This window comes from Apodemus sylvaticus, chromosome 10, assembly GCF_947179515.1.
Source record: "Apodemus sylvaticus chromosome 10, mApoSyl1.1, whole genome shotgun sequence".
In the NCBI taxonomy this organism is placed as follows: Eukaryota; Metazoa; Chordata; class Mammalia; order Rodentia; family Muridae; genus Apodemus; species Apodemus sylvaticus.
In genome coordinates, this window is record NC_067481.1 from 106495367 (window position 1) to 106518306 (window position 22940).

Below are 22940 nucleotides of genomic sequence, written 5' to 3' on the forward strand. Positions count from 1 at the left end.
CACTGTACCCACCCACAGATAGCATACAGCCAGCCCTCACTGTACCCACCCACAGATAGCATACAGCCAGCCCTCACTGTACCCACCCATAGACAGCATGCAGCGAGCCCTCACTGTACCCCCCCCCCCCCCACAGACAGCATGCAGCGAGCCCTCACTGCAACCCACAGATAGCATACAGCCAGCCCTCACTATACCCACCCACAGACAGCATGCAGTGAGCCCTCACTGTACCCACCCACAGATAGCATACAGCGAGCCTCACTGTACCCACCCACAGACAGCATGCAGTGAGCCTCACTGTACCCACCCACAGATAGCATGCTGCAAACTCCTTCACTGTTGTGGAAGAAATACATTACACTCATAACAAAGCCTCTTTCATCCTGAGGCTCCTGGTTTTACCTCTAAGGCTGGTGGGGGTGGCCAGCGACCTCCAGGACTGGTCAAAATTTTCTGGGGAAAGCAATCTGTCTATATTGCCTATGGGGACATGAACCAGTCTGGCCACTATGGAAATTGGAGTGGAGGTCTCTAAAAACACAGATAGAAATAGCACATGATCTAGCTATACCAGACCTCAGCTACATATGAAGGGATCCAGATCAGGACAGAGTGGTTCTGGGGCACCTGTTATCATGTCACTATTCACAGTGACTAGGCCATGGTGCCCACGTGTCCATCAAACGATGACTGGACAATGGAAGTCTGGTGGATCCATACTAGCTGGCCTCAAAGAACAAACCATGTTGCTTATAAGAAATGGATGGAAGTAGAGATTCCCGTGTTAAGTAAAATAAGCCAGATAAAAAAAAAAGACAAAGATCATGTTATGTCTCACGCATGAAGCCTGGGGGAGGAGATGAAAGCATCAAATAGGGACTATTAGGAACCCTGAAGCACAGACGGGAGGGAAGAAGCTAAGAAAGCGTGACAAGAGGGGACAAAAATGGTCACAGTGCACTGTGTGCATAGAAAGGTCACAAGCAAGCTAATTCTCTGCACAGCTAATGTATACAAATAAAAAAAGAGAACTTTCCAATAAAAGTTCAAAGAAAGAACTCTTGGGAAGAGAAACAACAGGCATTCTATAACCTAACTGAACAGCCTGAGACTCCAGGGTTTCTCTGCACCAGTGGAATCGTCACTCAAAGGTAGTCTTCTCTTGGCAAGAAGAGATGCATGAACTCAAACAGGCCACACCACCTTCAGATACACACATCAACTGGGCTTTAGGTGCTCCGAAAGCAGAAGACAACCATGAGCCTAAGGTTCTTATGAATTAAAGGTAGGAGTGTGGTCCAAGTGTAGGGGGACTTGGGAGTAGAAAGGAAGGAAAGAGGCAAGAAATGTTGCCCACATGGATTTCACCCATATGAAACCATTTCACCCATGGTTTCACCCATGGATTTCACTGCTGACACACTCCACAATCACCTGGGAGATGGTCCCCTGTAGACTCCTGCGGGGACTAACCTTATCTCCCTGTTGAGGTGGTAAGGCCTGCTCACTGTGGGCAGCACCATTCCCCTGCTGAGATGCTAGACTGAAAATGGAGAAAGGGAGGGCCCCAAGTAGCAAACACTCAACATTCTGCTTCCTGCCTGTGGACTGGGTGTGGCCGACTGTGGAGTCCCACACCATGATGAGATGTCCCTTGAACCAGGAGACAGAATAAGCCCTTTCTCTCTTAAGTTACTCTTGCCACTGTTTGTAATCACAGCAGCAGATAAAGACACTCACACACTTGTCTCCCAAGATGTCTTTTTGTTTGTTTGTTTGTTTTGTTTTTTTTTGTTTGTTTTTCGAGACAGGGTTTCTCCGTATAGCCCTGGCTGTCCTGGAACTCACTCTGTAGACCAGGCTGGCCTCGAACTCAGAAATCTGCCTGCCTCTGCCTCCCAAGTGCTGGGATTAAAGGCGTGTGCCACCACCGCCCAGCTCCCAAGATGTCTTAAGCCCACATTTTAAATTTTTTATTTTATTCCTATTATTCTGGAGCCATAATTCTCATTTTAAGTGACACTTTCCTGGGGTCCATAATCCTCAGCTAACGTGCACATCAGGATTTATACCCCACAGTCCCCATCCCCAGGAGCTGGCCTGAGTCTATGGATCCAGAATCCCAGCATTTCAACAAAGACCACATGTTGTGCTCAAGGGGACAGGAGAAAGAGAAAGTCTCTCAGTCTAGGGGTGAGAACGCTGCTGGATGCTCAGCCCACGGGAGTTATAAGGCAGAGCCTATGTGATAGCCTAGGTCTCCTGTAGCACAGAGTTCTTGGAACATTCACATGCTAAGCTGCCCTGGCTGGGTGGACCGGCTCCTTCCCTGCAGAGGCCCTGGCAGAAGAACCTTTGGGGCTGCCCTACACAGCTGTCCCTCCTTCCCCACCCATGTTAGCCATGGCCATGGCCACTAAGGATGCTTGTCAATGCCTCTGGGTATTCTTATAGATCCAGCCTTGCTATGTGCCCTTTGGAGAGCTCACCCGACCTCCTGACCTTTAGTTTCCTTGAATGTATACAGTTGCAATGGCACTTGCTGTTGGTATCAGGAACCAGGTTATCGGCAGATCGGCTCCGAACCCAGTGAGATCACACTTAAGCAACAAGGACCCACACATTTGTGGCCATGGCAACCACCATACATTCCCAGAATCCACTTGGCTCACCTTCTACCTTTACCTGTGAGTGGCTACGCCATAATCCAAATAAGTGGCAGAACATTCTGACCTTTCTCTCTTTTTCCTCTTGTCTTCATGGCCACCTTCGCCCCCTTCCCCCACAAGAAACCCCACGTGGAACTATATTGGCCTGGTGTGGTCTGTCCGGACTCAAGCTGCAATTCTAACCCACTTGCCATGTAGCATTTATTAAATGGTAACTAGTAATACTGTACTCACTGTTTTAAATGTACACCTTAAAACTGATCCCAAGGAGGCTGGCTACACGTGAATTAATCCATTGGTAATATAATGAGGCCATTTCAGGGACAGAGGACTCCCTCCCCCCAGGATAGTCAACAGAGAAGGACAGACTCAACACTGTCAGAGAGACGAGGCTCCAACCAATGGTATTAGCAGTATGTTAAACGTGCCAGAAAGAAAAGGTGTACCCTAAGTCTCAATTTACCTACCGTTAAGCTATCTCAGCTGTTTCTCTCTAATAACAAGGAAGGGACTGATGAACTGAGGACCATGTTTAATAATTTGCATTAACTAGCACCAGCCAGAAGCAGACATTGGGCCAAGAGCCTGGGTCATTTCACCAAGTTTAGAGGCCAGCACCTTGCTGCACAGCTTTGCAACCCCAGTGAGAGCCCAGCCTCTGGAACCTGAGTTTGCATGCCAGTGCAATGGAGAGAATGCCAGCTACCTCAAGAGAGGCTTGTGTGGATTTGCCAGCAGTGACAGTAACATGCATATCCTTAGCCACGGCCCCTAAGAAACCTGCTTACCTCCTGTATTTTTTTTTAGGAGAAAAGTTCCTCATTTAGGGGTCTTAGCACTGAGGAGATATGATGTTGGAAATTAAAGTCTCTCAGGCAAATGGGAAGTTCTGGTTGAGGCCTCATCCTAACAGGCCAGACCAGACACCCTGGCACGACTCCTTCTACCTGCAATGCTACAAGGATGGTCCTCACCTGGACTTCTTCACAGAATGCCCTGGTTTCCTTCTTCTTCTGAGCCTATGGAATTACAAATGGACACAAGGCTTCGACAGCTTCTTTCCTAACAACTAATGGGCTCTGCTGGCCCTTCACCTGTACTGTGGATGTGAATGCGGCACCTGTAGAGATGAGCAGGCCTGGAAGAGTCTTAGCTACTTTTCAATTGCTATGACAAGACACCATGACTGAGACAACTTATAAAAGAAAGTGTTTAATTTGGGGCTCCTGGCTCTAGATGGTTAGAATCTACGACCATCATGGCCGGGAGCACGGCAACAGGCAGGCAGTCACAGTGCTAGAAGCACTGGTTAAGTACTTGCTTACAAGCAGGAAGCAGAGAGAGCTAACTGGGCTTTTGAAACCTCAAAGTTCTGTCCTAGTGACACACCTCCTTTAACAAGGACACACCTCTTTTTTGGGGAGGGGGGTTGAGACAGGGTTTCTCTGTATAGCCCTGGCTGTCCTAGAACTCACTTTGTAGACCAGGCTGGCCTCAAACTCAGATATACGCCAGCCTCTGCCTCCCAAGTGCTGGGATTAAAGGTGTGCATCACCACTACCTAGCTAGGACACACCTCTTAATCCTTCCTAAACAGCTCCACCAGGTGGGGATCAAGCCTTCACGCCACCATAAGGACCATGAATGTATCTGATCAACTGTGCTATTGTCTTACTTTCATCACTGATACGCAAACACTTTAAGGTGTTTTATACATTTATTTATTTAATGTGTATATGAGCATGCGTGCAGATACCACAGTATACGCGTGTAGGTCAGAGGACGACTTGGAGGAGTCAATTCTCTTTGTCCACCATGTGGGTCCCCAGGCCTCAAACATCATCAGGCTTGGTGATGCAAACCAATACCCACGGGGCCGTCTCCTTGGCCCTCAAACACTTAGGTAAAACAAAAGACACACGGCAACACCCAAGCCATTCCAGCTGGCTGTACAGAGAGCCCCCAGACCTGTACTGCTATGACTACAGGAAACAAAGGGGAATTTGAACTGTAGAGGAAGTTAGGGTGTTCTGCTCAAATGGGGGCTGTGGGTCAACATCCCCACAATGAAGTCCCACTTCGGTTTCATCCTCACTGTGACGTATCAAGAGAGTGAGATCACAAGGAAGGGCCTCATCCGATGGGTCTGTGGCTTTGAGAGAGCCCTGGGGCAGGACACAGTGTCATCACCTGGCATCCATTACTGCCTTAGGGCTACAGGAAATCCTTATCAGTAAAGAATGACTTTGGCAGATATGGTCTCCTGATCTCGAACTTCCCAGGTCTCATAACTGTGCACCTTAATTCCTTAGACATGATAGCTGTGGTGTCAGCTACAGCAACAGAAACTGGACTAAGACACTCGGGCATCGAGAGTTTACAAACGAGTCTCACTGAAGACTTCAGAAGGATGGCAACTGTTATTTTAAAAGCAGGACCTGAAAGAGCAGGCGGAATATTCTTACTTCATAAATCCCAGACTGCTTCTCTCCTGGCTCAGAATCTCCTTTTGGAAACACTACAATGTAACACTTTTTCTAAGAATGACCAGAAGGCTGGAGAGATGGCTCAGGAGAATGAGAACCCAAGATCAAACCTAAAACTCACATTAAAAAAAAAAACAAACCCAACCCAGACAAGGTGGTGTGCCTCTGTAATCCCAGAACTGGCGGGTGGGGACCGGCCTGGGCTCACCCGCTAGCTGCCCAGCATAGCCTGAGCACTGAAGACTGTATCAAGAAGGGCAGATGGCATGTGAGTAGCATTACTAAGAGTTCCCATCTGGCCTCCACGTGCACGTGCTGTGCTCTCCGCGCATGCCTGCACGCATACACGTTTGATCTGGTTCTCTGGAGAAGGAACCTCTCTACCTTTCTGTTTATTCCTCCAGCCTGAGTGCTATCTAGGAGCCTGTGCTGTTTGCTGAACGCAGATACAGGCTGACTTAACTTTTGGAATCAGAAGAACACATTCACACGCCAGATTCTTGATTTATAAATATTTACCATCAGGACTTGATTTTAACTTTAATTAGCCCAACTGTTAAGGATACCTCCAAAGTGAGAAATGAAATCCAGCACTTCACACCAGATGTAGCGTCAGCAGTCGGTCTTTTATCTTTTATGGAGAAGGAGATGCAGGCATCAAGGGATGAAAATGTGATGCTTTACAGCAAATGGACCAAAACATAAAACTGACCAAGTCCGGAAAAATGAACACAGGACAAATTAAAGACAGTGAAATTCATCAGTCTGGCTCCAAAAGATCAGGGTGCTATGGGTGCTATAAGGGGACCCTTGTCTGTTTTTTTACAAAGTCAGTCGAAAGGAAAAGCCACCAAGATAAGCTTCTTAAAATGCACTTCAGACAGAGGGCACTGTGGGGGCTACCACTGTCTTGGGGCACACTTCTTTATTTAGACATTCTATCCATAGAATTACATCCCCAAAGGTTGTTTGCCAGAAGAGTGGTGCAGTGTGTGCTTTAACAAATAGCTGTATTTGTTAAATTCCAAAGAAATGTTGTTATCTAGTTTTGTGGCTCTTCCCTCTTGTAAACTAGTGGTCCCTTTTCAGAAAACCAAGAATAACATGTATTCTTATCTATTCTAAACCCTCTCAGGCTCAGAGTAGTCTAGTTTCCCACACACTCCAGGAGTCCAAAGGCTCTGGTGTAGCCTGTGCATGGTACTCAGGGTTGTTGATCCCTGGTAGACTGCAGGCTAGTCCTCAGAGCACATCTGGCCCTACTGGAGAGGTTCCCGTGAAAAGAAGGAAGCCAGGTGCTTGGGTAAGAGCCACCATCTAGTTAATGACCGCATAGCTCAGGGTCACAGAGCAGCAAGCTTCCTTACGGATCCCTTGTCACTTCAGGCCTGGCACCCAGCACTTCTAGGACATGCCTCATTTTATCTAATGCACCAACCCTGAGGTTGGGATGAAAACCTTTTATTCACGAAGGGCAATGTAATGCAGAAAGAGATGTCACCTGGTGAAGGGGCCACCAAAAGGGTGAGACTGAAGGTCTATCCCAACCCATGTCCCGGCGCCTTCCTGCCTGTTACACAGCTTCTTCTATCCCACCAGCCCCGCATCAGCCACCATGGACATCTTTTGTAAGTTTTCCCTTTATTGGCTTCTGCATCCAAGCTATCCTATTACTTACTCAGTCCCTGTGTTTAAGTTACTGACTTGCTTATGTCTTTCTGGTGCATGCAAACACCAACCACTGCCCCTTGTATCACCACGGCCTTCCCATTCCTTCTCTACCCTAGGCTGTACCACAGGCCCAGGCATAGTGCTGGGCTCACCTAGGAATATGACCTGAGTAGAGGAGGCGCCTCTCTAAGGGCACCCCCCTCCCCAGTGGGCCAGCCACATGACCACAGCAGGTTCCAGGAAGCACTCAGCAATCACACATGCACTGCCCATGTGTGATTGGCAGTGGGACCCACTAGCAAGGACCCAGAAAGCTAGTGTCTTTTGGGACGGAACACGTCTCGAAGGCAGGGGCAGATCTACCACCTTTTTTTTTTCTTTAATAGCTGGAATACACGGCTATAACCAGTTGTATACATGTTCTGTCTTGCCAATTACATATTACAGAAATGTTGCTTACTGGCTCTACAGAGATGTCAGGTCAGGTAAGCCCCAAATATTTACAGCCTAATGTGTTTCAAGAAAAAGTCTTATGAATATATATATACTCTAGACCAGTGTTTCTCAAACTTTTCTACTTATGACACTGTTTTGCTTGAGAAATTTTATACAATCCTGAGATATAAAAAAGGTATGTAAATAAAAATTGCTGACAACAAATCATAATTATTTCATTGTAATTTTATATATGTATAATTTTATCATTTATTAAAGATGAAAGCAAATCTGCACACCAATGAGATGGACCTGCTTGTGTACTTTCCAGGAAGAATGGAATCTCAGAGCTGCAGGATGTCTCGGCAGCTACGAGCACTGGCTGCTCTTTCCAGAGGACCTGGGCTCAGTTTCTAGCACCCACATAATGGCTTACAATCACCTATAATTCCAGTCCCAGGGGATCTGACAGCCTTCTGATCTCTGTGGGCACCAAACATATATAATGATACAGGCACAGACATAGGCAAAACACCTGCACACATAAAATAAATATGTAAAATTTTAAAAAGAGAATTAAATCTTGGCTGAATATGTAAGACATTTTACAGAGTGGCCATTTTGACTATAACTACAATACCAGGACTGTCAACTCACAGAAGTAAGTAGTCTGGGATAGCAGAAGCACACGTATACCATTTCAGAAACTGCTGCAATGTCTGTCCTAATCACAACCAAACCCATTAACATATTTTAAAGGAACCTCAGTCAGCAACTCAAATAATAGTTCTTAAAATAACCCATCCTGACACAACCCCACCCAGAGATACACTAATTTGATTCTTACATGCTAAGGAATGAGAGTTAAAAAAAATCATCTTTGTTTTCTGCAGTTAAGCTATTATGTTTCTATAAGAGCAGAACATTTTATATGTACATTTAAGAACACCTTGAAATTCCTAACATATAATAATCTTGAATTTGAGCAAAGACACTTCCGGCAGCAGCATCTGCAGGTGCTGAGCGGCGTGATGGTGTGAGTAATGCTAAGCGCACACATGCAGTGTTCAGGACCAAGGCTGCAAGGATACTTTGCAGTGCAGCCAGCACAGCACAATGCCGATGCTGCTGGAAAGGCCTCGAGTTGTGATGGGTTTGATTCTGAGTTAAGTTTTGATCACTGTGAGTTTTGTTTTCCTGTCTCCTCCCCCATATTCAATAGTGTGACCACCATTCATGGGCATGTCTCGGTTTCAGAAGCAGTGCTCTAGGAAGCATGTCTCTCATCCAGAACTCCGCTGTCCATTCTAGGCAGTGTGGACGTCCCAGCAATGCTACTGCTTGGGAGAGGTGGAGTGGGCCAGGCCCTGTCCCTCCTGACCAGTAAGTCTTTATCAAGGGGTCACTCCTGTGTGACAGGCTCAGGGCTGGACTTGCATTAATGAATACAGCCAGATCCCACTTCCTGGTAGCAAAGGACATAGACAGCTTTAGTGGCGGGGAGACAGAAGGCCTAATGTTCTCTTCTGTCTGTAAAGCAGCCCTGGACGCTAGACCTCCGCCTTCTTTAAAGACTTGAAATCCTAAGGCCACAACCAAGGGCTGAGAGCTCGCCCGCCTTTTCTGTTTCTCTGTTAAAAAGCACACAAATACTAGCGATGAAACTAATTCTGTGAAATTACTCATTAACTTTTGCAAGAAAGATCAACTTGCTGGAATTTTTTATAATTGCCAAATATGCCCCGGGCTCTTTTATAATACGCCATCCCTGAGCTCTGTGTGGGGAACAGAGGAAAGAAAAGGTAGGGAGGTGTCACGGAGAACAGGGGCAGTCACAGACTTCCGTGGCTTCTCTTTTTTAAGATTGAAAATTTAAACTGCAATCCGCATTAACTGGGTCACATATTACCCTTCTGCTGAGAGAGGCCTGAGGGAGGAGCCGACCTCCAGCTTCCAGCCAGGTTTCATTATCTATGATCTGTCTTTGCAACGCCAGCCAGCTAGGTATCAGGTGAATTAGGGGAGAACCAATTTCCACATCCCTTATATGTGATGAAACTGGTTATCCCCAGGCAGAGCAAAGGCAGACTGGGAAGAGGCAGCGCTGCTGCACATCTGTGCGCCTGTTCTGCCCCGATACCTGTTTATTTCCACCAGTTACTGGCAATGTTTTTGTTCCATACAAAGAAGCGCCCCACCCCCGTCATTGACTTCAAAAGTAGAAACAGGAAGCATCCGTTTCTAGGGAAACCTGAGGTTGGAAGCTCTTCATTTTTTTGGATCACAGAGAGCATTCCTACACAAATGGTGGTCTATTGTATGGTGACAGCCCTGCCTCCTCATTTACCTCATCCCATTTACAAAAATTAATGCAACAATGGGAGATGATTGTTGATGCTCATTATTAAATCATTTATTCATCCCACACAATGATTCAGAATTATTCATTAAACGTACTGGAAGGAAGCAGGGTTTTATCTCCACAGTGGCTTGGGGAGGGATGTATTCTTTAAAAGGATATTTTATAACAACACAATTATCGTAATTAAAAGCTACCCTGATCATCTGATGAGCTTCTGACATATTTTTTGAGCACTGGCATGTTAGCACAAGGAGAAAACCGAGACTGAAATAGTATTAGGAAGTAATATTGCTGTGGGGACAAAAGCTAGGGGCAACATTAAATACCACCTGCCACCATCACCCCAGCTTTATCAAGGTCTTAAAGTTAATAAATGTTACAAAATACCACTGACTGTCTGGCTTCCCAAAACGGGTTCAAGTTCTATTGCTGTGGCTTCAGTCAGTCTACATTCTGTGGGGTCAGTGGCGGACCCTGCCCGGCCCCCGACACACACACACACACACACACACACACACACACACACACACACACACACACAGGGCCTGCCATCCAAGCCGCCCACCTAGCAGCCGCAGCAGTTTGTCCACACCTGACCTGCAACTTCAGATGTTGCCTGTTTGTTTTGTGTCTGACGCCTGCCTTAGCATGCCATGGAAACCTGCAGTAGGAGGGGCTTTGATCTCTCTAGTTTTCCTTGATGAAGTAGATTTAGGTGAGGATCCTAAGGCTAGCAGCAAAGAAGGGCTGGGGGGAAACAGACTGCTGAGTGACCTGGACAAGAGCTGGTGAATAGGGAGGAAAGACACGATGTGGAGGGCACAGGATAGACAATATGAGTTGGAGTCTTCTCAGCATGTGTTTGTCCCAGTGCGTGTCCTGGACACTGCTGAGCTTTGTCAGCTGGCCGTCAAGGGCTGGATATAAGTTAAAGACTTTCCTTCCTGCACGCACTCGGTCCACATCACAGAGGCCTGAGCCCTGAGTCAGACCTGAAGGCAGGGCAGATGGACCTTTAGGGAGCTGACAGTCTAGTGAGAGACACTTGGAAATCTAACAGGCAAGTGCTGGATCAAGTCAACGCTGACCAGGAACTGGAGGGGAAAGAGCTTTATACCAAAAAGGTAAAAACTGAGTTGGTCTCACAGCCAGAGCACAAGGAAAGGACTTCTGGGAAGGGCAGGCTGAAGGGCTGGACCTTGTGCTGGGTGGGAGGGCGTGTGGAGGGCCTGGCTGGAGCTGCTTCAATATGAAGGAAGCAGAACAAGGCCTGGAATGAACACAGTCCTGCCACGCACGGAGGCCCCAGTGGACGCAGAGCCCACAGGATGCCAGGGTCTAATGCCATCAAGAATGGAAACACTACCAAGGTGAATTCCCGTTCTGCTTCATGCTTACAAACTTCTGAGTGGTAATTTGCCTTCCCATTTAGTTCTGCCTAGGGGCAGGGGCTATATGGACAGGGTTTGTCCTACTCAAAGCACCAACCAGCTAGATAGCAACCTTTGCAGGGTGGGGCCACGGGATTCGCCTCAGAAGCACACACAGTCCTCGGTGGATCCACAACCTGCTACAGCTGTTGTGTCCCGCAGGCTCTGGGAGAGTTAACCACACTTCCTCCACGGGCACCCTGTGAACACTCTGCCCTCTCAGCACCTGGACAGCCTCATAGATGGCATGTGCTCTGTCCTGGGATGGGCAGTCCAGACCCTCGGGCTGCTCGAGAACGCTGACAGAATGAGTTTGGATCACTTCCATGCATCCACGTGTGGTGCTGGAACTGGATGTTCCACAGTCTCCACGGCAGAGCAGACACCATCCTGACATTAACCCTGCTTCCCTGGCATCAGAAATGCTTTCCACACTAACTCAAGACTGGCCTAAGATAGCAGGGGCCTTAATGGGGTTTCCCAACCTCATCTCCACGGAAGAGTTGGAGAATGTCTCTGATGACACAAGCTGTAAAATGCCCCAGAAGTACAGAAGGGCCTATCGGGTTTCACAGTGGACCATGAGGAAGAGAAGACCAGAGGTTGGTTTTTGTTATTTGTGTTTAACAAATTTTGGCTCTTTAGTGAGACCACTTCCAACGTCAACCCTTGCTCCTTCCTGCAGCAACTAAATGAAGCAATTCATTTCTTACAAGTGTGCGATATAAATAAGCTGTGGTCCAGCCTAAGAGGGGTAATCAGGGACAGGACACACAGCAACTGTCATGGCTGGAGACCACTAATCCCTGAACCGAGCCGCCTAGGGCACTCCATTTCTCGAGAGAGGGCCCCAGAAGGGGGAACTAAGGAGAGAGGTGGCATGGGCTGGTACCAGGGAGTGGCCATCAGACGCTAAGGCTGACCTTTAAAACAGGGCATCTTCACTTTGCAACTGTACGCTTGTGATCACATGAATGATCAGTTGAAAGTCTACATGGCAGAGATCCTATGCATACACCTCCCGGTTCAGGAAGGAACCCAGGACAGGTGAACACATGAAGGTTTCAGGACCACTCTGCTAAAGCCTCACCCCAAGGTTTCCTGTATGATACATGAAGACTGTGGTAGGGTGCTTGGGTTCTAAGGCTTCTCTGTCCTTGAGCCAGTTCATGCTTGCCACAGAAAGGAAGGAAGCTGTCATTAGCTCTTTTCATCTCCCAAGGTACATGTAACCACATTCTGGGCCCTTCTGCTAGGACCCCCGGCCTCCAAGACTCCCATCCTCAGCTGTGGGCATCTACCTCAGGGGCTAGGCAGGTCAGGGGCCATCCTAATGCTTCCTAGGATCACCACTCGTAACCGGCCTATGGTATCCGTAGACACTGAGGCTTGTCCACAGCTATACTACTAGTGAGTGAAATCAGAACCAGTCCCACCCAAGCCTTGTCCCATCTTCACTTCACCAGGAGGCAGGAGGAGGTACACACACACACACACACACACACACCAGGTGTTACCTGCTCGGGTGAGCTTGTCAACCAGTTCCTTCCGCACGGTCTTGGTGAGGTTGAAGTAGTCGTCGTCCTCATCAATGCTGTGCAGGAACAGTGGGATGTGCTGGAAGACAACGGCATGCCGGCACTGCTTCTGCCCTGCAATGCTCAGCTGCTGGTCCAGCCAGCGGTCCTGGGCCTGCTTCAGTGCGGGGCACCTGGAGGCATCGTACAAGAGCTGGGAGTTGAGCACCAGGAAGAGGACGCCCCCGACCCAGAAGCTGAAGTAGTCATCACCCCATGTCTGGCGGAACTCCTCCACAGTCTCGGCCGTGGGGGCATTGCCCAAGTCATGGTTACCACTGACCAGCACCAGTGGGATGTCCTGGTCGACGGCCTTCAGTACGTGCTGCAGGTCCCTGGTCTGTTCTTTCCGCCATGGAGTTCCTACAAAGTAAAGGGTGACATGGGAGGGCTGCAGGCCATTTACCTATTTACTCACAAGACACTGAGACAGAACAATTGAGAATATTGTTGCAGAAATGCCAAACAGATGAAGCATGCGCCTGTCTATTCCTCAGAGTTTAACACTTCCTGCTCAGTCCTGCAACCTGATAAGTTCGCTGCTGCCTCAGGGTGCACCTGGCCATTCCTGTGCTATGTCTGTGTGGACCTGGTTTTGAACAAGGGCTGTGCACAGGTATCTATTTGGTCTCACAGAACTATCCGTACCTTTAGAGGAGAAAACCCCTGGATCTAGTGATCAATGTGCCAAGTGCCCAGCACAGGAAGAGGAGGTCCGTATCTCTTCAGCAGTTCAATGAGGCACACACAGGCTCAGCATCTCAGTGTTCAGCACACCCCACCCCCATTCAGCATACAGGACTCAGAATGGAAATGATTATTTGGATAGAGAGTTGGAAAAATGTGTTGGCAATAGCACCCTCCTCTTTTTCAGATTGCTGGCTTCTGCACTTCCTATAATAATGTATTAAAGCTTTAATAAGTGGATTCTGAAATGACCAATTCAATTCCACATCTGTTCTTCACAGCCCTTCTGTGCACATTTACTCAACAACTACTTACTGAGCGTGACCATGTGTGAAGCATCGGTTGAGTGACAGGAACAAGCACAAGTCCCTTCCTTTGCACTGGGGAGTCGGCCACATGTTAGCTAAGTCACCCACCCACACCCCACCTGCCTCCAGGCCATGAGGAGCTACTGAGAAAAAGAAAGCAGGCTGGAGGTGTAACTGCAGTGCCAGAGACCAGCAGATGGAAAGGAGCAGCCCAGTTCCCTGGATAGACATGATGGGCCACAGCAAAGGGATTAAAGCTGACACGTCACATAGCTGGAGGGGAGGTCTCAGGAGCCCTCACAAATGATGGGTAACCCTGAGATGCTGCTGCTGTACCCTGAGTTGGGCTTATACAGGAATCGAAATACCTGCATGTTACCAAAATGGCACACTTACATGTCAATTAGAAATAAACCTTCGAGAAGGCCAAGAAAAGCCCTCATGGAGTAAGCGAGCTAAGACAGGCAGAGATATGGAGGCAGAGGATGGAGGCAGATGCACAGCAGCAAGCATGATGTGGGAACAGGGGAACCAGGACAGACGTCAGGAGAGCCGGAGCTGCACAGCCGCCAGCTGCAGAGGTTACTGGGTAACGGGGCGTCCCTCCTAGCTGACCTCCCAGGTGACCTCCTCATCCTTGATGCTGTGGGTCAGACGGCCTGGGTGGCCGCTCTTTTCTCCTGGCCTGATGATGTTTACCAGATCTGAGGGGCTCACCTCAGTGGCCACAGTGATGATCTGTCTGTCTGTCTCTCTTCCTGTTCCTGCTCTCATACCATTCACTGTTTAGCTGCACTGTTACTGTGTGAGGTCAGAACCTCAGTGTGTCACCTTCTTCATGTGTGACCCTAACAAAATACATAAAAGAAAGGAATGCAACTCTCCTGAGAAGATACTGTCTTCGTCAGTGTTCAGTTGCTGAGAGGAGGCACCAGGACCACAGCAACTCTTATAAAGGAAAGCATTTAATTGCGGTTGGCTTACAGTTTCAGAGGTTTAGTTTATTAGCATCATGGCAGAAAGCACAGTGGGAGACGGACATGCATGGTGCTGGAGAGTGGTTGAGAGTTTTACATCCAGATTTGCAGGCAGCAGGGGGCAGGGTGGGGGAGAGAGAGACAGAGACAGACAGGCAGACAGACAGAGACAGACAGAGACAGAGACTGGGCACTTTGAAACTCCCAAAGCCCACCCCCAGAGACACACTTCCTCCAACATGGCCATACCTTGTAATAGTGAAGCCTCTAGGTGCCATTCTTATTGAAACCACCTCAGATGCTCAGCACACACTGGATTAAAAACAAGGCACAAAGAGTAGGCTCTCATACAGCAATGTTACAGACTTCCAGATGCACCCATGTATTGTGGGTAAAATGTCTCTGAAGATGACAGAGTCCGGGTCTGGGATTCCAGGGTGGGGGGTGGGAACCTTATGCATCATGTCTCCTTCCCCCTCTCCCCCCATCTTCCAGAAACTGCCAGGGAAGGTGAGGGAGAAGAGCATCAGGATGTGGGACTAAAAGGGAGGGAACACAGAAGTATGGAGTGGGGGAGAGCAAGAGAGGAGAAAGCTGAGAAGAGGGAAGAGAGAAAGAGGGACAGAATGGATGGTGGGCAAGAGGGAGAGGGGGAGGGGGAGAGAAAGACAGATGGAGGGATGGAGAGGGAGGTCTACACAGAGCCAGACCAAAAGGAAGACAGACAGAGACAGAGAGACAGAAAGACACAGAGAGGGAGACATAGACAGAGAGACATAGAGACAGTCTGAGAGAAACAAAGAGAGATCTTTTTGCCTGAAGACCCCAGGGCTTATTACAGAAGCTTCAGAGAAGGCCACTAAGGCAGCTGCAGCGGGCCACTTTGTCTTTAGCAGGTCTTGCCTGAGGGAGGTTGGAGGACCCACAGAGCAGAGCTGAGGTCTCAGCCTAAGCCATCAGCCTAGCACAGGGACCAGGAGGAAGCTCTGGTAACGGCGCTGGGACTTGACCTAAGTCGGTCTCTCCTTCTTGAACTGCCTGGATTAACTGGTCCTGGATCCAAGTTTGCAGCTACCATGCACTGATGTGGGCTTGAGCTGGACCCTGACAATGTGCACCTGTGTTGGTGATCCCCCTGAGGCTCTGCTGATTCTTTATGTGGCCAGTCTGCTAGCCCATACCTTGAACATGTCACACTACTACACAGGCAGACAACTATTCCCCTTATGAAGACTTCTGGAACAGTGCCAGTCCTGGCTGTCCCTCCTCCTGTCACTCTGAGGGACAATGCTGTGAAGCTCAGGGATGCCACCTTAGCGTCCCTACATGCCAGGCACTTTTCCAAGCCTGGCCTACAGCAGACGAGGCAACTCTCCAGAGGGACAGTGGGGTCTGTCCTGGTCATGAACAAAGGTCTCCGGTGAGGGGCTCAGTAACCCTGACCCATGGACCTGAACTTTATGTCACTGTGATGTTCAGAACAGATCCATTTGTCTTTAAATTTATTTTTTTCTTGGAAAATATTAAAGTACTTTTATTTTATTCAATGAAAATAATTTCTCTTATAATATATTCTGGTCAGTTTTCACTCCCTCATCTCCTCCAGGATACAGCTCACCTCCCCACCCATAAACTTCATGTCTTCTTTCTCTACTTAAAAAACAAACAAAAAACAGGCAAATAAAAAGACCAAACCAGAATAAAAAAGGCATAAGAAACATGAAACAAAGCCCCACCACAAACATAAAATCAGAAACCATAACATAACAAGCAAAAGCTTAAAACAAAACAAAAAGTAACATGAGGCAAAATGTCTACAAAAATGCCACCGTGATGGCTAACCTTGGTTACCAACTTGACTCCATCTGGAGTTAACTAAAATCCCCACATGGAGGGCCCACCAGTAAGGGATTTCTGCTTAACCTGAAGTAGGAAGATGCACTTCTACCTGCATCTTGAGGTGGGAAGATACACCTTTAATCTGGCCCACATGTATGGCTTGAAGTCTATATAAGAACATGGGAGAGGGAAGCTCTCACTCTGCCCACTTGCCCTCACCTTGCTAGCAAGTCCACCCCTTCGCTGGCATCTGAGCCTCCTTCTTCAGGATTCCAGGACCACTGAAGACCAGCCGAGACACCCAGCCTCACAGACTGAGCAACTACTACATTGTTGAATTTTTCCATTCACAGCTAGCCATTGTTGGACTGGCTGGATTGCAGCCTGTAAGCCATTCTAATGAATCTCATTTATGTATGTATAGACGCATACACGCACGCATGTGTGCGCATGCGCATGCCCACACACACACACACACACACACACACACACACACTGAGAGAGATAGATTCATTCTATAAGTTCTGTTACTCTAGCGAACCCTGGCTAATACAACCACTTTGTTTTATGTTGGCCACCTACTGCTGGGCATGGGCCCACCTTTACATATAGGTTAGAGCCCAATAAGAGTCCATTGGAGAGGACTAATTTTTCTTCTGCAAGTGGCTATCAGCAGGAGGTAACTTCTTGGTTAGGGGTGGGAGCTTCTGCTCGCTTCTCCCTCTCATTGCTAGGCCTGCCCGCACCTGGCTTGGACCCGTGCAGGCCCTGTGCTGCTCCCACCTTTGTGAGTTCATACATGCATTGGCTCTGTCATGTTCGGAAGACAAGGGTTTCCTTAGTGTCACCCATCCGCTCTGGCTCTTACTGTCATTCTGTCTCCTCTTCCCTGGGCCCTGAGAGGAGGGGATTGATGAAGATATCCTATTTAGGACTGAGTGTTGTAAATTCTCTCACTCTCTGCACACTGTCCCATTGTGGGTCTCTGTAATAGTGGACTATTTTATATTCTATGGCAGGAGGACGCTTCTCTGAGGATGGCCGAGTGAGACACTGGTCTGTGAGTACAGCAGAAGGTCACTGGCAGTCATTTATTACTATGTTCCTTTAGCAGAATATTAGTATTTGGTTTTCTCCTAGGCCCATGGCCTACCCAGTCTCAGTTTCTTAGCCACCTGAAGAGTGTTAGACACGAGATCAATCTCTTGAAGTGAGTCTTGAATCCTAAAATGTTGGTGCTACTACCTCACTGGCATTTCCCATAGGCAGGTTGCCACTGTAGATAGAAGGAAGGGTTTGCAGCTGGGCTGGATTTACTTTCTCCTCTGTTAGTGTGCAAAGCACCTTGCAGGGATGAAGGCACTAGCCTGACTTCTCTGTGTTTGATGAGATGTGCAACTGTCTGCAGCATTGAGGCTTTATCAGATGGTGGACAGAAATCAATAGCCTTGGCATGGCTGTGGTTTGAATAAATATGGCCCCCACAGACTCACTGATTTGAATGCCTGGTCACCAGGGAGTGGCACTATTAGGAGTTGTGGCCTTATTGGAGTAAGCGTGTCACGGTGGGTGAACTTTGAGCTCTCAGAAGCTCAGTGTCACTCTCCTGGCTGTCTGCAGATGCAGATGTAGAACTCTCAGATGCCTCTCAGCACCATGTCTGTCTGCACTCTGCCGTGCTTCCCACCATGAGGACGACGGACTAAACCTCTGAAACTGTAAGCCAACTCCAACTAAATGTTTTCCTTATTAAGAATTGCCATGGTTATGGTGTCTTTTCACAGCAATGGAAACCTTAACTAAGACAATAGCCTAAGTTGTTTGGAGGGGGTTTCCATGGGGACACTTTGACAACAACTCAACAACTAGTTGCGACCCATTCCTAGAATTAGATTTCATTTGGTGGTGAAATGTCTAGTTGGCGCATTGTCTCCCCCGTTATTTGATGAATCCATTTAGATTTCTTTCATATATGTATCTATTTTAAGGAACTCCTACTGTAGTAGATTTCCATAGGACCCCTTAGTGGCCCTTAGCTTTAGCTGCCCCACTGTATTCTCTCCCTTGGTCTTTTCTCCATTTCATCCTCCTGTTTGCTACTAACTATGTATTCTGCATCTCCTTTCTTGGGCGATCTTCCCCACTCACAGTTCCTTATTGCATACATAACCCTGTGATTACTCAGAGAGAAGCTTGCCTACTGAAGGCTGATGGGAGAATACAAACCACAATTTCTTTTTGGATCTGGGCTACCTCACTTAGGATGATTTTTTTCTAGCTCCAGCCATTTACCTGTGAATTTTATGATCTCATTTTGTTTAAACAGATGAATAAGATTCCATTGTGTAAGCATGTCACATTGTCATTACCCATTTACCAGTTGATGGACAACTAGGTTGTTTCCAGTTTACAGCTATTACAAATAGAGCAGCAGTGAACAGGGGTGAACAAGTGTCCCCACAGCAGGACGTGCGTACTATGGGTACATGCTCGAGAGTGGGACAGCTGGGTCTGAGGACATATTAGCCTCTTCCTGAGGAATCACCACACTGATTTCCATAGTAGATATATAAATCTGTACTCCCAGCAGCAATGGTGAGTGTTCCCCTTGCTCCATTCCTTGCTACCTGAGCCGTTGATGATCAAGCCATTCTAGCAAGATGGATGGAATAATAAGATTAAATCTAAGGTAGTTCTGATTTTCATGATGATTATGGAAGCTGAACAATTCTTTAGGTGTTTCTCAGCTATTTGATTTTCCTCTTCTGGGAATTCTCTATTTAGTTAGTTCTGTACTTATATCCTCCAAGATCACCAAAAGCACATCTTGCCTTTGTCTTATTTGTTTTGAATTTTCTGCAAACTGATGCTAAAGGTCAGTCTGCAGCAGACCGACATTGGCACCCAGTTACTTCCAATTCCTATGCCATGGTTAAGTGGCGGGACCCTTTAACTAATACATGGAATGGTCCAGACCCTGTTTTAATTTGGGGGAGAGGATCCATTTGTGTTTTTTCACAAAAAGAGGATGGAGCCCGATGGCTGCCAGAAAGATTGGTTCATCAGTTGAACACAGATCCTGCATCTTCTGGCAAGTATGAATAAACTCTATTCTATACCAAAAAAAAAAAAAAAGAAAGAAAGAAAGAAAAAAAAAGAAAAAGAAAAAGAAAAGACTTCCTCAGGAAAGGGCCCTCTCAACCCTAAATTAGAAAAATATAGAGATACTACTGATGAGCTAACATTAGAGAAGGAAGCTCATCTTGGGGAAGGAGCTGCCAAATATGGTGAGTATTGGTCTCCTAATGCACCTTCTGCTCCACCTATTACCTCTATTGTAGGAGATAATATCCAGAGGAATGTGCAACTACAAAAATTGGAGTTTAAGATTAAGTTGCAGAGGTTGACTAATGAGTTACAAGAGCTAAAAATGGTATCAAGTGTTGGTAAGAACAGTGATTTTGAGATACACCAATCACCGCTAGAAAGAGCTGTAAGTCAGGCTCACGGCCAAGGACAGGATACATCTGACCTGCTGGCTTTCCCTGTCCTTGAGATCGGAGACCAGGAGAACATGATTAGACAATATCAGACTTTGGAGTTCAAGGTGATAAAAGAATTAAAGGCAGCTGTGGCGTAGTAAGGCCCTATGGTTCCTTTTACACAAGCTTTATTGGATACTGTGATGGAGTCAAATTTAACTCCATAGGATTGGAGAACTCTGTGTAAGGCTACTTTGTCAGGAGGAGATATTTGCATTGGGTTTCTGAGTGGCGTGAAGCTGGCAAAAGGACTGTCGCCGTAAATGCTCAGACAGGCCATCCAGATTGGAATGCTGAAATGTTACTGGGAGAAGGTATATATGAAGGGAATACTAATCAGATTGGGTTTCCTGTTGGAGTGTATTCACAGATTGCAATGGCTGCCCGACGTGCATGGAATCTTTTACCATCGAAGGGAGATCTTAGTGGAAGCTTAACAGAGGTTAGACAGACTCCTGATGAGCTTTTTCAGGATTTTGTGGACAGATTATTGAAAACAGCTAACAGAATTTTTGGAAATTCTCAGGCAGAAAATCCGTTGGTCACTCAGTTAGCTTATGAGAATGCTAACGCAGCCTGTCGAGAGGCCATCAGACCTCACAGGGGAAAGACAGACTTAGCTGGTTATATTTGCCTCTGTTCCGAGATTGGCCCCTCATATAATCAGGGTCTAGCCATGGCCGCTGCTTTGCAGGGAACCACCATACAGGAAATACTTTCGCAGAGATGAGGGAATAAAAGGTGTTTTAGATGTGGTAGTCTGGGTCATTTTAAAGGTGATTGCCCTAGCAATAGGGGTGCTATCAGCGGGACATCAAATTGCACCCCAGGAATCTGTCCTAGATGTAGGAAAGGAAATCACTGGGCTAGAGAATGCAAATATAGGACCGATATTCAGGGCTGACCTGTGTTGGGAAACTGGAGGAGGGGCCAGCCTCAGGCCCCGACTCAACCAGGGCAGGCAGTTTATGGAGCCACGCAACTGTTGCCAGGCCAGGAAAATCTATCCTTGAACTTATCAAGGCAACACCAAGAAGCGCAGGATTGGACATGTGTTCAACCTCCAATGTCATACTAACTCCAGAAATGGGGGCTCAGACTCTGCCTACAGGAGTCTTTGGACCTTTGCCTGCAGGAACTTGGATTGCTTCTAGGATGAAGTAGTGCTATTGTAAAGGGGCTGCAGATTTATCCAGGCATCATAGATAATGATTATGAGGGAGAAATCAAAATTATGGCTGCTTCCCCTCATGGTGTTATAACTATACCTGCTAACCAAAGAATTGCTCATCTTGTCTTGGTTCCCTTGCATCCAATACCTTCTAAATTCATTAAGAGTGAGAGAGGACAGAGTGGTTTTGGTTCCTCTGGTGTGTATTGGGTTCAGTCTATTACTAGTAAAAGACCTAAACTTAGATTAACAATTGAGGGAAAAAGCTTTGAAGGATTAATAGATACCGGAGCTGATGTGACAATTATTAGATGACAAGATTGGCCTTCAACTTGGCGCTTGTCGGAAACGCTCACTCACCTCCAAGGGATTGGTTATGCCAATAACCCAAAGCAAAGTGCTAAACTTCTAACTTGGAAGGATAAAGAAGGAAATTCAGGACAAATTCGGCCTTATGTTATGCCGAACTTGCCTACTACCCTTTGGGGAAGAGATCTTTTGTCACAGATGGGCCTCATAATGTGTAGTCCTAATGAAATAGTTACTAAGCAAATTCTAGAACATGGATTTTTGCCTGGTCAGGGACTAGGAAAAGAAGGACAAGGTATTAAAAGGTTTGAAGGTCCTAAACCTTGCTTTGGCACTAGAGATTTAGGGCATTTTCCATAATGGCCACTATCTTGCCTGCATCCCATGCTGATAAAATTCAATGGCTTAATGATAATCCAGTGTGGGTTGATCAGTGGTCTTTAAAGAAAAACTAGAAGCTGCCTTTTTGCTAGTGCAGGAGCAATTAGAGGCAGGACATTTAAAAGAATCTCGGTCAACATGGAATACACCCATATTTATTATCAAAAAAAAATCTGGTAAATGGAGACTGTTACAAGATCTAAAGAAGGTTAATGAAACCATGGTGCCCATGGGAACTTTACAACCTGGGCTTCCATCTCCAGTGGCTATTCCCAGAGGATATTATAAAATAGTGGTGGATTTAAAAGATTACTTTTTTACTATTCCTTTACACCCTGAGGATTGCGAAAGGTTTGCTTTCAGTGTTCCTTCTGTTAATTTTATGGAACCTATGAAAAGATACCAATGGACAGTTCTTCCTCAGGGCATGGCTAACAGTCCTACCTTATGTCAAAGATTTGTGGCACAGGCCATTCAGCCTATAAGGCAACAATGGCCAGAGATCTACCTGGTCCATTACACAGATGATATTTTGATAGCAGGAAAAAATACTCAAGATTTGGTTTTGTGTTATAAAGATTTGCAACAGGCTGTAGCCGATAAAGGATTACAAATAGCTCCAGAGAAAGTACAAACCCAGGATCCTTATAATTATCTGGGTGTCAAACTTACAGACCAAACTGTTTTTTCCCAGAAGATAATTATTCGCAGGGACAATTTGAAAACTTTAAATGATTTTCAAAGGTTGTTAGGTGATACTAATTGGCTTCACCCCTATTTAAAGCTTACTACAGGAGAATTACGACCTTTATTTGATATTCTAAAAGGGAGTGCTGACCCTACATCCCCCAGATCCTTAACCCCAGAAGGGCTTTTGGCCTTACAGCAAGTGGAGAGAGCTATTGAAAACCAATTTGTTACCTATATAGATTATTCTTTACCTTTACATCTGTTAATTTTTAGTACAACTCATTCACCTACAGGATTATTGTGGCAAAAGGCTCCTCTTATGTGGATTCATTTGAGGGTGTCTCCTAAACGTAATATCCTGCCATATTAAGAGGCAGTCGCCCAGATAATTGTGCTTGGAAGG

General features: G+C 46.8%; 1 protein-coding gene across 1 annotated transcript in view; it reads right to left on the reverse strand.

Moving 5' to 3' along the window:
• Cpped1 (calcineurin like phosphoesterase domain containing 1) overlaps window positions 1-22940 on the reverse strand; it is a 109023-nt gene that overhangs the window by 15430 nt on the left and 70653 nt on the right. Inside the window, exon 3 of the mRNA XM_052196711.1 lies at window positions 12574-12996. Within this exon, the coding sequence (XP_052052671.1) occupies window positions 12574-12996 (423 nt within the window). The remainder of the gene's footprint in view (window positions 1-12573; window positions 12997-22940) is intronic.